Source organism: Musa acuminata, chromosome BXJ3-1 (assembly GCF_036884655.1).
Source record: "Musa acuminata AAA Group cultivar baxijiao chromosome BXJ3-1, Cavendish_Baxijiao_AAA, whole genome shotgun sequence".
Lineage (NCBI taxonomy): Eukaryota > Viridiplantae > Streptophyta > Magnoliopsida > Zingiberales > Musaceae > Musa > Musa acuminata.
Window position 1 is genome coordinate 34,846,763 of NC_088349.1, and position 16,312 is coordinate 34,863,074.

Consider the following 16,312-nt stretch of genomic DNA (forward strand, 5'->3'; position numbering starts at 1 on the left):
ACATCATATATCTTTTTCAGTATAAAAATAAACTATAAAAATATAAAATAAAGTATAAATTTTCACAAAGAATCTCTTATTTTACTTTTTTTCTCGATTACCACCCCTTTATTTCCTGATGGATGAGATTACCCCTCGCCTCTGTCTTTCGTCGTCATCCTCGCTTGCATGCTGTCATCGTCATCCTCGTCCGTACACCTTCACCCTCATTTGCCCATACACTTGAGATGAAAAATGATTATAGCTTTTGGCTTTCGACAACAGTGTTGGACGGAGGCAATAAGGCGATCCTCTCTTCTATGATAAAGTTTCAAACGTGAATGATATGCCTCACCAACGGTTTTTGGGAAGAGGAGAAGGATCGACGAGTATAGAACAACATAGGGGGCGATCGAAATACAATGGTCACTATGAGAGTGGATAATGAAGGTGGGAGCGAAGGTGCTGATTGAGGTAGTGGAGAACAGCAACGAGGGTGAGGTAGCCACGACGAGGGGTGAAAGCATAAATCAATTGGAGCAGTAAAGGAGCGGATGTAGCATCGAGAAGGTTAGGGGCAATTTCATCCTTTATAAAATAAGAGACACTCTACAAGAATAGTGAAAAAAGATTATAATCGAGAAAAAATAAAAATAAGAGATTTTTTTTAAATAACAATAAAATAAAAAAGAAACGATTGCACCAAAATTTTACTCTATTTTGAAAAACTTGTCCAGATATAGCATATTTGTTATTCTAAATTTTAATACAATCTATGTAAATCCCTCAAAATATTAAGACACTTTATATCTTGCTATTTATATCCATTCAAAAAATTCAATTAGTTTATTTAAGCCAAAAAAATGAAAAATAAAATACATTAGAACTCTTGAATTTTTAACATCAAAATCAGTTATAAAACTGTTAATCTAAACTAAAATTTTAACTAATAGATAATATGTTGTAGCTAATTGAGATTAACTAATATGAAAAATACACACACAAACATACATACATGCATATAAAATGAATATAAAAACCACTGGCTTTTGAAGGGTTATCAGCTGCCAGATTTATCACTCTCAAAGCCTTATATTTCATGTATCAACTCAAAAATTACTACAGTTTCATGTCCCAAATCTTAATTGCCAAATTCACACACACACACACAGCAACCTTACCATAAGGCTACAGTGACCATTTCTACAAAAGATGGTAGTTTTGTATCAACTTTGGAAGGATCCTTCAAGTATTACTTGATCTCCTTCAGAATTTTCCATGTCAGTATGTGAACGAATCAAATATAATATGACATGATGGAAACAAATAGAACAATGAAAATTATCAACCACAGTGTGTATAAATAAACCCAAAGCAACTACTGACATTAATCAAGCTCAGCAAAAGCCATGCATGTGTATCTCCCCAAGCACTCAATGTTATTATTTTGCTTGTACAAGATTTCTTGATAAGCAACTGCTAAATCACTGAAGCTGCTACTGGCAGACCTCATGGTGTTTGGTCATTGTCATCCTTAGCCTTCTCCTCCTCTGAGGATGGTCGGCTCTCTGAGTTCGAGTGCCGAACATCCTCAATCATCCTAACCACATCTTCCATCGTGGGTCGTCGATCTGGAACTCTTGCAACGCATTGCATTGCAACATGAAGCATCTGAACCATGTCCTCCTCGATGTTGGGATACTTCATCAGCTCCACATCAAAAACTTCAGCAGTCCACTCTTCTCGCACCACAGATTGGACCCATCTAGGTAGGTCTACCACTTCATCATGGCCCGGAGTCTGAACTGGAGATTTCCCAGTGAGTAGCTCAAGCAGGAAAACTCCAAAGCTGTAGACATCAGACTTCTCAGTTGATTTTTGTTGCTCAAGGACTTCAGGTGCGCGGTAGCCCATAATTCTTGACGGTGTTGCTGCACAATTCATGAGCAGGGCAAGACCAAACTCAGAGACACAAGCACTGAGTTCTTGAGTCAGAAGCACGTTTGATGATTTGATGTTGCCATGGATGAGCTTTCCACCTCCTTGAACATGAATATGGGCAATTCCTCGTGCTACACCAAGTGAGATCTTCACCCTGGAGTCCCAGTCCAAGGGAGTTTTTGCAGCATCTCTACTTCCTGCACATTACAGATGGACAAACAGGAATGATCTCTCAGATATTCAAGAATTATGGTAACGCAGGAAATTTGATGTTTAAAACTCCAATCCGAATAGCAATTCAGTCTGTTTAAGTTTCATTTTATATGGAAGTAGGTATTCTATGTCAAAAGAGAAATCTTCAAAATTCAGTATAAATGGAAACTCTGATGATAAATTACACTTGGACATATCTTATTAACATGGTTCATCTAACAAGCATAGAAAATATCATGAAGCATGAATTTTGGTTGAATGTGCATTTTACATATTATATCTCCGTCGTTTATCCCATATGGTCACAACTTATGTCTGACATTCCCTAGCAATTATAAACTAAATTTCATTTTCTATAATTTCCCCTCTTGAGTTATATTTGAAAAGATTATGCATGTATTACAGACACTGTTAAATATCCGCAATTCAAATCAAAACCAATTCAACTTGGGTTTGATTGTGTTTTGTAAGGTGCGTTCGCTGAAAAGGTACCCAAGCAGACCTTAATAATATGTACACTTAGCAGCTTCAAGTACAAACATGTCTTCCATGAATTAGATCTGGCTACTAAGACTCCTGACAAGTATTAGGTGTTTAAAATTAGTAGTGGATAGGAACTTGGATAAAATCTAAGACCTTGTTCCAGCAGATCTACAAAGAAATAGCAAAGGAAGCAAAATTAAAATATTCTGGAACCTCACTAGTGCATCTAAGAAGTCATTCTCCTAACAAGGACCCTGAAGATATAATAAAATAGACCATATGATCCTGCATCAATGATCTCAGCTATGGAGTTTCATCACTCTGTTTTAGCAGAAAAAGATGCTCCCTTTTTCTTAACTAGCTCACAATCCCTTCAAATGAAGAAGAATACATTAAATAGCAAGTAGGACATATAAATTACAGTAGAAGTCTTGAACAATGAATTAAATATAATGTAGTCCAAAATGTGATGAGAAAGAAGTCTTAGTGACCATAAACGACATTCATGTCCAAGCACATAGTGCAGATGATACTCCTCTTAATTGAATTATGATTCAAGTATGATAGAGGCTAGAGATAAATTGTCTAGAAAGTTGAAAGGTAAGAGTAATTCTGAGATCCTCCTTTTTATATTTGTGTTTGATGGATTTAAGTATTCTGCATTTAGCTTTGTGCTAATTTGGTGGTACCATGGTAGAAATGTTCTAAGTTCACAATAAAAATGATCCTGAACTTCAGCACCCTAAACAGCAGAAACTAATGATTTTAACATGCAATTTGCACAAAAGAAGTTTCTATGTTCAACATGTAAATTATCGGTATCTTCAATTACGAAAATGCCCTCAATTATTGATGTACTTGTTTCCACACTAGAAGGTAGAATTATGATAATTTGTTTGTTAAATGGAAAATAACATCTATCATACTGAATCATTATTCTATGGGTCACAAAAGAGAGAGAGAGAGAGAGAGAGAACATGAGAACTTGCAGGCATCATAGAGGGTCAGCTTAAAGGTGACTTAGTAACCATGCATTCATTCTATTGGGTGAGGAATCTTAGCATTCATCATATAGAGAAACACAAGCTTAGCATAATGTATGCAAAATAAAACTCAAAGAACATAATCAAACAGCCACTATATATATATATCAATCAGACTTGTAATTTTGCATAGTAATTTCAAATAAAAGCAGGAGTATTTGACTCTTATATGTGCAATTTATGATGCAAACTTGGTTAAGAACTTCAATGTAACATTAAGGGACAGCATTGGTTTCAAACAAAATTTTTATCAAACTAAACATTCAGAGAAGCAGAGTAGGTTTTTGGAAATTATACCATGCAACAGCGCAGAGAGGTTCCCGCAAGGGGCATAGTCATAGACCAAAAGCTTCTCATCCTTGGAGTAGTAAAAAGAACGAAGTGGCACTACATTTTGGTGTTGCCCAATCCTTCCTACTATTTCCATCTGCTGCTCAAACTCTCTCTTCCCCACCCTCACCTCCTTTAACCTCTTCACCACCACTGTCACCCCATCTTCAAGAACAGCTCTATACGTTGTCCCATAACTTCCTTTTCCAAGAACTTCAGCAGAAGCTCTTAACAGATCTTCTAAGTCAAAACTGTGAGTACATCCCTCAAAGAAAACCAACTTATTCTTCTCTGCCTCCATAGCACTACTGCTGTATTCCTCAGTTTTCTCACTTCTTCCACTGACTGAAGCCTTTCCTTTTGGTGCACCACTGCCACCTTTACTTTTTCTCTTCGAAAGGCATCCCAGGATTATAATCAGCAGCAGAAATAGAAGGCTTGATCCTCCAGCAGCAATAGTTATTATAACCCCTGTGCTTAGTTTCTTCCAAAAACTCTTTTTGGGCTTTATAGGTAGTGCAGTTGGTGATAATCGTGGAGATGGAGGAATTGCAAAGCATTGTGCTAGAGAAGTCCCACAGAGGAGAGGGTTCCCCAGGAACGACTCGGCAGGGAACTTCTGGAGGGATACTGGTATAGGCCCACTAAAATTGTTGTAGCTTAGATTCAGATGCTGTAGCATGGGAAGTTGAAGATCAGGGATGGGTCCAGAAAGAGAATTGTTCTCGAGATACAATGCAGTAAGCTGAGTAAGATTTCGAATTGTCAATGGAATTTCTCCGATGAAAGAGTTGTAGGAGAGGTCGAGGAATGTGAGATTGGAAGAGAGGGAAGAAGGTATAATTCCAGATATATTATTGTGCTGAAGATACAAAAAACGAAGAGAAGGAATGTATGGGACATCGGCAGGGAGATCTCCGACAAGGTGGTTGGATCGAAGACTTAAGGTATCCAGGGCACCAAGCTCACCTAGTGTGTCAGCAGGGATTTGGCCAAAGAGCCCAACCCCGGGCAGACGGAGGCTCTGCACACGGGTTCGATCTGGTGTGCATGTGACACCAACCCAAGAGGAGCAGACCGGTGTCCGAGAACTCCAGTTTAGTTTCCGGCCATGAGGTACAGATGCAGCAAACTTAAGGAGGGCTTGCATATCAGAAGTCAAGTTACCAGCAGCCGAAGTTTGAAGACATAGGAGGAGGACAAACAAAGGAATCGATAAGAAAACAATCCGGTGATCCATAGCTAACCAGAAGTGATTGACACGAGAACATCAACTACAATCAATTGAAATTATACACAGATCTTCATCCCTGACTACTGCAAACAGAAGAAAAAGAAAAGGAATTAGAACATGCTCACAGCAGTAGCGTCAAATATAACCTTAAAAGAAATAAGTCAGAAGAAAAGAGTGATCGAATTCATTAAAGCTAAAGAGTAGCCCTACTTGATTGCCAACACTAAAGAGAAGTATATACTTCTACAATGAATCTATTAATCAACAAAGAAATAAAAATATTTCACTATATCAATGACCAGTACCTATATTATCTCCAATTCTCCTTCATGATCTTCTCAAACATCCTAAGTTCTACTTCCCTGTATAAGCACAAAGTTCACTAGCCGAAAAAGATCCTCTTTACGAATGTAAATACACTTTTCCTAATAATTGCTAGGTGGGAAGCCACCTCAAACTGCAGATTGTTCAAATATTTATTTCCTAAGAAAGCATTCTTCTCTTTGTCTGGCATCTCTAGTATTCCTTAGATAACCTGGTCTAGTTGCACTAGATTATGAACTACTAAAGGGGAAAATTCATCATTTTTTGAAGATGAAGAACAAGATTCTTCCCAAAGAGAACACCAGAATTTTAGGTAAGGGAGAAAAAAAGCCACAAAGAAGATTTTCATTATAAAGCATATAGAAAGCTTGGCCAAAGAATTTGTACCAGCAGGCAACAAGACGAAAGAGGAGCAAACCTGCAACGAGCCTTTCCACATAATCTACCCTCCGTTGAATCTAATCCACTAAAGTGAAGCGTCATTTGAGAAAAGAAACAATCACTACACTACAAGATCATCCTATATCAAAAGCAGAGGCACATTCATATTTCTCTTTTCCCCTTTTCTTACCAACGAAAGGAAAAAGAGCTTGGAGTTTGCTTTGGACCAAGCAGGGGGACTCAACCAACCGATGGATGTGGTAACATGAACCAGCCTGGCTCATGGTAGACCCACCCATCAAAAAGGCACACAGAGAAACCACCAGAGAGAGAGAGAGAGAGAGAGAGAGAGAGAAGGATAAGCATAGTCGAATCACATTTTCTAATAGAAGGAGCTCAAGCCTTGGACTCTGACCTGATTCAAAGAGGAGAACATGGTCATACAATTGTTTCCCTTAAGCATTTCGCAGAGGAATCACCAGTACAGCTCTCGAGATCTGCAGGAACCTGCAAGCAGAGATGCAGACGTTCGAGACACATTCGAAGAAAGAAGACTGTAAAGGTCACTGAACACTGAATTGAAACATACCGACCAAAACCTTGAAGCTGAAACTAGTAAAAAACTATGAACAGACCAGCGCAATATAATTGCTCCACAGTTAGTGTACTCCACCAAGATACGAAGAAAGAAACGGGGGGTTCTTACCGGAACCTCGACTTCGCCTCGAAAACCACACCAATCACCGTAGAGTCCACGGAGCTAATCTAAAAACGAGATTGTTTAGAGCTTCCGATCGGCCACTGGAGCCGAAATGGAAGACGTCTCACGGAACCCGCAGACACCGCATCAAAATCCCACCTTTAGATATCTCCCCACGGCCCGAGCTACGAACGAAGCTTTCCCGCCCTCGAGATCCTCTTTCCACATCTCTCCCGAGATCCGCTCCTCAAGCAACCGAGTCCACCACCGGAGCTCGACTCGGAGCCGCTCTACAGACACGCGGGTGGTAAAAGGAGGCGGCTTCTCAGGAAAATGCCCGAGAAAGATAAGTAAATTACCATTTTGGCATTGCATTCAATCACGTGCATGACACGAGTCGCGGAAATCACGATACGGAGGTGATCGTAGCCGTCAGATTGGCGACCTTTTGGTGGTTACGAGTCATAGACTTGGTGGTAGTAGTAGTAATAGTAGTAGTCGTACACAACTCATCATTGGGTTGGAAGTCCACAGCATGACACCAAAGATCCTTTGTACTGCCACTGTTGGCAATGTGATCACATAAATTGTTTTGTGGTTAGAAAGAGGGAAAAAAACAAGAAACAAATCCCATGGTGTGAGGATATATAAATGCATTAATTTTTAGATGCTGACATGTGTGTGTTTTGGTTGTATCCTTTTGAATCTTAGTGATGCCATAGTAGAAAATTGGAGGAAGCCAAGAGAAACTTGTTGGCTTTCTCAACCATACACTTTGTTTATGACAGTGATTTGTCAAACAAAAGAAGTCAATGGAGGGGATTAGGTAATCTCATTGGCATTGTGAAAGCTACTGTTACATGATCTGTATGAGTTACAGTAGGAGCTGAAAGCCATTAAGTTATTGATGATGGATGATGACACTTGCATTTCTTTTGTTTAAGCACAATTATTGGTACTGATCCCATCTTATTAAATGCTTGATCTTATACTTGATTGTCAAATGCATATTACATGCTTATGTGTTGTAATCAGTAAAATCATCTTATTGTGTTTAATTATTAAAGAATAATATCATAATTAATTGTAATACTAATAGTGTTTCTGCTTCTAGCAATATGAATATGTACATTAATCTATGTACTGTGTTATCCTCACTAGGGTTAATCATACTTAAACTCATAATACAAATAGTGTTTCTGCTCATAGTTAACTCATATAATATATATATTTGCAGTTAATATCATCTATACTTAATACACATTAGTGCCTTGCTTTGTGTTTTAACTATTCTATAGAAGCTATCTAGCTCTTGCATCAATTAAATGGACCTTGTATTCCATTATGATTAACATGATTTTCTTACATATATTATGACTCCAAACTAAAGAATGCAATGGTTTGACTAAGCACATTTACCTAAGAGTACATTTATGAATATATATATATATATTATAGCTAAAAGAAAAATGTCATTGAAGAATGAATGAAGGACCACCTGCTTGTCCTTGACTTTGTGATAATGGATTGTGAAACAAGTTACTGGAACATGAAGATGGAGATGACAGCATAGTTAGGGCATCTGAGCATGGTGCTATAAATTATGTCCTCGATTCTGTACTAACCCGCCTTTGTTAATGTGCCTTCCTACCCTAAGAATTAATTGTCCTACTTAATTTTCCTTAACAACTCAACCACTTCTCATAAGATAGTTCTCTAGGTGAAAAGGAATATTTAGGTCATTAGATGGTATAATATATACCTCAAAAGACATGGATTGAAAATACATATAAAATGTTGAGAGATTGCCTTAAAAATATCTTTAAAATTAATTTTTTTTTAAAAACATCCCTTATTTATTTATTCCCGAAGAGAGCCTCATTTTTCTAAAAAGAGCAAAATAGTCTTGGATTTAGTCTTAAGAAGATAATATTGATTTGAATCAAGGTAAAAACTCAACTACTTATGTGATCTTCTCCTTGATACGATATTTTTCTTCTAAAATTATATTGACATTTGAACTCTCACCTTAGCTTTGTCTTCATATGTACTATTCTTTATCTAGACATCTTCATCTTTTATCTCTTTATCTTTGCCTTGGATCTCCAATATAAAAAAACCTAGGAGGAAGTGCCCGTAAGGTCTTTATTGATAGTATTTCCCTTTCGAAGTTCTATTCATGATATCCCTACAATTAACCCTATAGGGTTTTCTCAACATTTGTAAAAATCCTAAATTGATTCCTACAAACCAAACTTCATATAAATAGTTATTTCATATAAATATGAGTGTACTTGAAATTTGACGACCAAGGATATTAAGTAGGTATTTCATATAAATTTATGTGTATTTTTATTGAAATTTGATAGCAAAGGGGAAATTATAGTTAATTTTTCTGTAATTTATTCTTAGTTAACTTTAGGCTTTTAAGGATCTAATAACTATAAATTTATCATTGTTAATTAATTTTAGTCATGTTATTTAGAGCTTATTATATTCATAGGAGCTATAAAGGATAATATTAAGGATATATCTATTGTACATATTGTATATATTGTAAAAATGATAATATTAAGGATATTTGAGACTTTTTATCAAATGTACATATTATATATATATATATATATATATATATATATATATATTATATACATATTATATATATATATAATATGTATATATATATGTATATATATGTATTTATATATATACATATATATATATATACATATATATATACATATATATATATACATATATATATGTATATATATATATGTATATATATATGTATATACATATATATATATACATATGTATATACATATATATATATACATATGTATATATATATATATATATATATATATATATATATATATATATATATATATATATATATATATATATATATATATATATATATATATGTATATATATATATGTGTGTGTGTGTGTGTGTGTGTGTGTGTGTGTGTGATAATTTAAATGAGTTCAACTGGATGATAATTTTTTTATTTTAAGAAAAATTTAATAGTCAGAGATAGAATATATAGAGTCAAATGAAACAAGATGTTATTTGTTGATTATTTAAGAGAGTGCTTACCCCTATTACATGTATGAGGAATTAATATTTTAATAAACATCTTCAAGTATGTTAACATTTATCTTGATGGCTGATGGTTTTGTAAGCATGTATTGTGCTTGGCAAATATTCATATCATTTGTTATCATCATACATAGCGTTATTATGATATTAAGGTGATTTAACCCTTTACCTATTATATAGGATATACAAGTTGATGATGTACCACAAAAAGATTTTTCAATGGAGGAAGGCCAATTACCGGATGTTGCACCTGAGGTTGTCCTAATAGCAAAGTCAACTCTATGTGATGCTACTTCCAAATGCCAATCTTGTGATCGATATCATGGGAAGCCTAGCAGGTTTCTTATAACCTTAGTAGAACATGAGCTCAATGATATCATTACCGAATTCCTTGGTAACGAGGAGAATTTAGAATAAAAATGAATTATATATCTAATAAAATTAAGTATAGGTCGCAGTCCTAACAATTTGAGGAAGTAAAGAAAAAGAAAAACTAAGAAGAGCTATTGTGTTGAGAAGAAGAATAAGAAGATTGAGTTAGATAAAACTATCACAAAATTTGAGGGGGATAAAATTGGGTTCAAGGTAGTTATTATGGTGAAAATTTTGGATGCACAAAAATGGAAGAGAGTGTCAAGGAGATTCTTATAATTGTTCATGAGGGCATTAGAAACCATGAGAAGAATATGGAAGAGAAGAATAAAGTTAATGATATGACTATACAAACGTTTGATGACAACATGAAGTTGTGTAATAAGTTAATGATACTACCATTTAAGTTGACAATATGATACTATGACATGATGACAAAACTTTGAAAAAAAAAATTGTAGACATGGATATCATTATTAAGATAAGTTTAATAATTTGTTAACAATGAATAATAGGTTTTTTCAATATTATCATGTTAGATAGAAATGTATATTTTTTATATATGAACGAATGATCATAACTGAACTAAATAATTACACTCTGGTTTAACTTAATTAAAACGTTATGGATGAAAATTATAAAAATCTATCGAGTAACTGTGTCCAAAACAAAATGCTTTGTGAGTATTACATAATTCTAAAATTTTTAGTTTAAATAATATATAATATATCAATCTAATGATTATGTAATTTTTATCACGAATGATTCATATACTATTTGGGTTTGACACTCTATCAACTTGTAACTGTTAGAAGAGAATAGAAGATACAAATTATGAAAGAAGTTGTATTGCATTCACATGTTCTCTTCCTATTTATATAGGTTAAGAGGGAGGATTTTCCTTAACGAGAGATTTCCTCATAGGAAAATATTGTTTGCTATCAATAACCATCTCATCGAAGTTTTGATAAAGTTACACTTTTATTGCAATAAATATAACTCAGAAAGAAAAAATTAATTTACTATTATTATGCATTTAAAGTGCCTAAATAAAAAAATAAATGAAAGATTCTAGATAATGATTGCTCATAAATTATCATATGATAAGTATCGATAGATCACAGTGGAATATAGGTTGTTATCAATTCTCTCCCTTCCTTCCATCCTTTTACTAATCCAATAATACCTCAATAGGACTATTATTTGTTGAGGTTGCTATTATGTCTTTGGATGTCAAAGACAAAGATAAAGTTATTAGTTTTGCAATGGTTCTTTGGTATAGAATTCCATGGCAGATCATAAGATTGTTGCTAGAAAAGAGCCGCTAAGGCTTTCTTCCTCTTCTCCTCTTCTTCTACTACTCTTAGTTAGGAAATTGTCCTAGGTTGGCTAAAAGGCTAGATAGAAGAAAGAAGGGCATTGCTGGTGTCCTCCTCTTCTCATTCTTTTCTTCTCTCCTCTCTTCTCAGCTTCTCAGCTTAGGGTTGGTTGGATGATGACTTAGATTATATTAAAATATTTTAAATGAAACTCTCATCCTTTTATAACTGAAATAGGGGTGGAATCCTAGCTAGTTAGACTATAGAGAGTTCTAATATCTTTAGAACATCTAGAATCTTAATGCATTTAGGATTTGGAGCCACATTGATTCTAGTTGGACCTAACCTCTTTAGATTCGAATAAGCTCAAGGTGGGTCTAATCAAATTGGATTTGAATTGGAGTTTGAGCCGAAACTTGGTTAAGTTGAGTTGGACTTCCATCGGAACTCAATTTGAGCCAAATTTAAGTGAAGCTTGAGCTAACTTGAATATAATCTTTGTGCTTGATTAGGCTTAAGCTAACTTGATTTTAGCTTGATCTTAATTTAGCTTGATTAGGATCTAACTGAAATCCCATTGAAACTTCAATAGGGTCAAATTGAGTTTGGCTTATAAAGTACATGTGAGTATTTGCTTTTAGAATTTTCATTAAAACTCAAGTAGGAGGACACGAAAGGATTCTAATTGCAGAATACAGATTCAATTTTGATGAATAAATGTTTTTGTGAAATATTTCTGTAACTAAATTATGGCTCTTGATTTGACATTGATTTATAGCTGATGTAGAACTAAATTATTGTAAGTGATTTGTAAAGTAACAAGAAAGTATATTGATAAGTTAGATAATGAATATGTTGATGGACAATTATTTGAAAGTGAGATTTTGTGTAATTATTTTGTAAATATGTGGACTAATCTAATAGATATATTTGTCAAAAGACATATTTCTGTCATTGATGGATAAATATTTGCAAGTGATTTGTAAGATCAATGTAAATCTATTCAAAATCAATATAATTGGCTTAGTTTTTTTTAGTTTTGATTTCAAACCTTTAGAAAAACTTGAAAATGAGTTCTAAATGAGCCTTTTTTTGAGTTTCTAAAATATTAATATCTCATTTTGAAAAGGTCCAGTAATAAATAGGTTAATTTTTTCTAAAAAAACACACTTACAGAGTATTTGGAGGTTTCAAGTTGAACTTTTTACATGCAACATCTTAATTATGTCAATTTATTCATATGAGATAAGTTGTACCTTCTAAAAATCAATTTAAGCCCAATTACATTGGTTTTAAATGGGATTATACTTTTTTTAAACAGGACCCAAAATTAGTGTAAACCTATTCAAAATGATATTTTTATCTTTTGGAAACATTAATAACTAACTTCTTTTGAAAAATCTAGCCATAAATAGGCTAAAATTCTTCAAGAAAAAATCATAGTTATGGACATCTTGATTATGTCTAGTGGTATGTTTGTACCTTAAAACAATAACTTTAAACCCAATTACACATATTTTGAATAGGGTTACACCCTTTTTTAGTATGATCTCAAAATTAGTATAGCCTTCTTTAAACTAAGTGTAACTGGTCTCATTTTTTGAGTTTTGATTTCAAACCTTTAGGAAATCTTGAAACTAACTTATGAGGGCTTGAATGATACTTTTTTGATTTTTTCAAACATTTATATCTCTTTTTTTGTAAAATCCAATCATAAATAGGTTAAAATTTTTAAAAATGACCCAAAATATATTATCGTATTCAAATGCCTCAAAATTACATAATGAAACATAAAATAATATTGTTACCAATTCTTACACAGGTGAAAATTTATATGACTGACGATTATGTTCATATTGTTAGCACGTGCAACAATTTCTCTTAATGTAGATTCGCTTTTTTTCTTCTTACAACCTATAATATACATCTCAATGATAATAATATAAAATTATCTTCTTATTATATCTAATATAACTTAATTTTAGTGAAAAAGATTTTATCATTATAGACCATCCTATAAGTTTCAATTGTATAATATTTTTCACAAAATAAATATGAATTAATATTTTTATACCCAATAGTTATCATGACATGACATGAGACCATAGTATTCCATAGATATCAAAATGACTACATGAATAATATTTTTTATCCATTTCTACCATAACTGTCTCACACAATATCTACTTATAATTCATTACGAGGAAAACTCTACAGTAAGTACTATCACTTCTCCTTAAACTTTTAATCTGTCGCCTATTAGACAATACAGATAGAACCATTTGACCAACAATTTTCTTATAATTTCAATCATATAAGAAATAAGTAACCCACGAACAATTCAATAATGAATTTATATTTTTCGGTCACAAGATTTTTCAAAAGATGAACTATGTAATAAGTATGATTTGCTTTTCAAAAAATAGAATCACTCTCATGAATTTTTACTTTCAATCTCGATGATAGCAAATATAATTAGAAAATATTTATTAGCTTCATCGATAATTATAATCATCATTAAACTACTATGTTCATTATCAATATTAGAAACAAGTCGCATATAATTCTTAAAACTCTTAAGACATGCTCAAAATATTCTTTATAAATAATTCTAATGTCATTAATATTTCAATATGAGTATTGTAGTAATGAATTTGTAACTCCTTTACAAATGAAATTACATTATCATATGAGTAGTTTGAAGTCACCATAAACTTTCTTAAATGCAATATCTCATATAAGCCTTTTTGTAAGATACAATTACTCTAAATTTTTTTAATATATGTAATAATCATTTGTCAAAACTTATTCTTTAATTTGCTTTGTAATGAAAAGAAATATTGCATTCTTTTGATTCCTATTTAATCTTGACAAATTATATTGGTGCACTTATATAAACTTTGTAATTTTGAAACTATCTGATTCCATCACAAGTTACTATTATCCAAATTAGGTTTTTTTTATCTTATACCATCTACTTGCAATATGTTTGATCTTAAAGTTTATATGAATAACATACTCATTCAATACTTTTTTGAATTAATCTTTATCTAAAAATACCTGTACAAAATTAAAATTAGATAAGACATTATTGTATAACCTAATATCATTAATAACATGTATATATCACATATACCTAACAAATGGAAAGATTATTTGAGGCAAATTCATCGTCTTCAGCATAAGGAATCATCATAGCATTTAATATCAAGCCATCATCTTGACTAGTAAGTGCTATATTCAGCCGTCGTTCCTTCATAGTTATTATTATACATATCTTGACTAACAACATCAAATAGACTAAATATTAATGTTTATGTCACCTTCAATCACTTGTCTTATCCTTTCTTCATCAGCCACTTTTGTTTTCAGACAAATCATCATCTTCATCATAATAAAATGAGCAATTCAAGTCCATATTTTGTGAGCTATCAGCAGGCACTTCTTTAACATAACCTTAATGTCTCACATATATTCTATAGCTATCAATGTCATCAAGAACAAAAAAATACTGGATGGATCATCCCTACAATGAGATCATTAGAACATAGTACTAATAATAAATACAAGAAGATAAGTAACTTTTTCACATAAATCATTTTAATATAAAAAAAATAAAAAAAATTAGTTAAATAGTAATAAAACATTAATATATCAAATAAAATAGTAAAAATAAAATAAAATAAATAAGGCCATAAGAAACCCTAGCTAGATATTTATCATGCTACTATATTTTTGAAACCCTACTATATTCATCGAATATACACCTAAACTTGAACAATATACTACTTACATTGATGTTTCACGTATAATAATGATTCCAGGAAGAAGACCAAGGAGAAGAAAGATAAGAAGAACTAAAAGTGTGAGAAGGAGAAGGGAAGGATCTCAAATAAAAGGATAGCAACCACATCTCAAACCGCTCGATCCCAAACTAAAAGGAAGGTATAATCTGTTCATTAATATGATATACATCAACCCAAACTAAACCAAGCAATCTCTCGATCAGACTAAACCCATCTGAAACGATTGAATAGAAAGCTGATTAGCACAAAGGTAAAATTATAAAGTGAGACAAAAATAAGACTCTTTGCAAAGTCATGAATCATACATATATAAAGTTCATTGTAGTCCTCAAACTCATGACAGAATTTAATTCAGACTCCTTCTCGAAGATATAATTGAAGGAAGCAACTCTAACACCCAAAGATTATTGTTAAGATATTAGCGTACCATACGTTTGAACCACAGTATGAGGATGGAAAGGAAGGAGAAAGCTAAAGACTTTCCATAAGTTAATGGTAAATATGATTCTTCTTTGAGGTGAATATGATCCAAAGCTTTATCTATATATATATATATATATATCCTTGGTAACTAATGTCAGATTTATCTGAAAAGGAAACAGGTTTCTCATTGTCATGAAAGATACCTATGACAACTCAAGATTCTGAGATTGTTTATGAGCATTTCACTGATGCTTTGGAGTTAATGATGACAGTGGCGGAAGAGGGGCATAGGTTGCAGCTCTTAACTCCAACACTAAGTTCACAGTCTTCAAGGAGGGTCAATCGACTTGGACGTCATTGCCATGTGAACACAGAATACAATGAAAAATAATAATCCATTACACCAAACATCATCGGCTCATTTGCTAACCTTAATTTCATCAGATGAATGCTAAGGTAGCCTACCTACTATGCCTCTTTCATAATCACCTTGTTATCATGCTAATTACTTTTTATCCATAAATAATTTTAATTAATGTAAGGGTTGATAAGTATTTGATGAGTTTTAATTAGATTCAAATTCCTTGCATGAGTCATTCTAGTTTATTGAAATATTAGGATCAAGATTATAGATTCAAATAGTAAAAGAACTTTT

At 32.8% G+C, this 16,312-nt stretch overlaps 1 protein-coding gene across 3 annotated transcripts; it reads right to left on the reverse strand.

Annotated features, from left to right (window-relative positions):
- Nucleotides 1-1,298: 1,298 nt before the first annotated feature.
- On the reverse strand, nt 1,299-6,929 carry LOC135583224 (probable inactive receptor kinase At5g58300). Of its 3 annotated transcripts, XM_065135295.1 has the most exons (4): nt 6,635-6,929; nt 6,344-6,435; nt 3,957-5,306; nt 1,299-2,117 (listed from the first exon to the last, which is right to left on the reverse strand). In XM_065135295.1, the coding sequence occupies exons 3-4, from the start codon at nt 5,227-5,229 to the stop codon at nt 1,489-1,491; spliced, it is 1,902 nt and encodes a 633-aa protein (XP_064991367.1). In that variant the 5' UTR covers nt 5,230-5,306; nt 6,344-6,435; nt 6,635-6,929; the 3' UTR covers nt 1,299-1,488. The 3 variants fall into 3 exon arrangements, with proteins under 3 accessions (XP_064991367.1, XP_064991368.1, XP_064991369.1); XM_065135296.1 differs by lacking the exons at nt 6,344-6,435; nt 6,635-6,929 and adding an exon at nt 5,966-6,307; XM_065135297.1 differs by lacking the exons at nt 6,344-6,435; nt 6,635-6,929 and adding an exon at nt 5,935-6,307.
- Nucleotides 6,930-16,312: the final 9,383 nt, after the last annotated feature.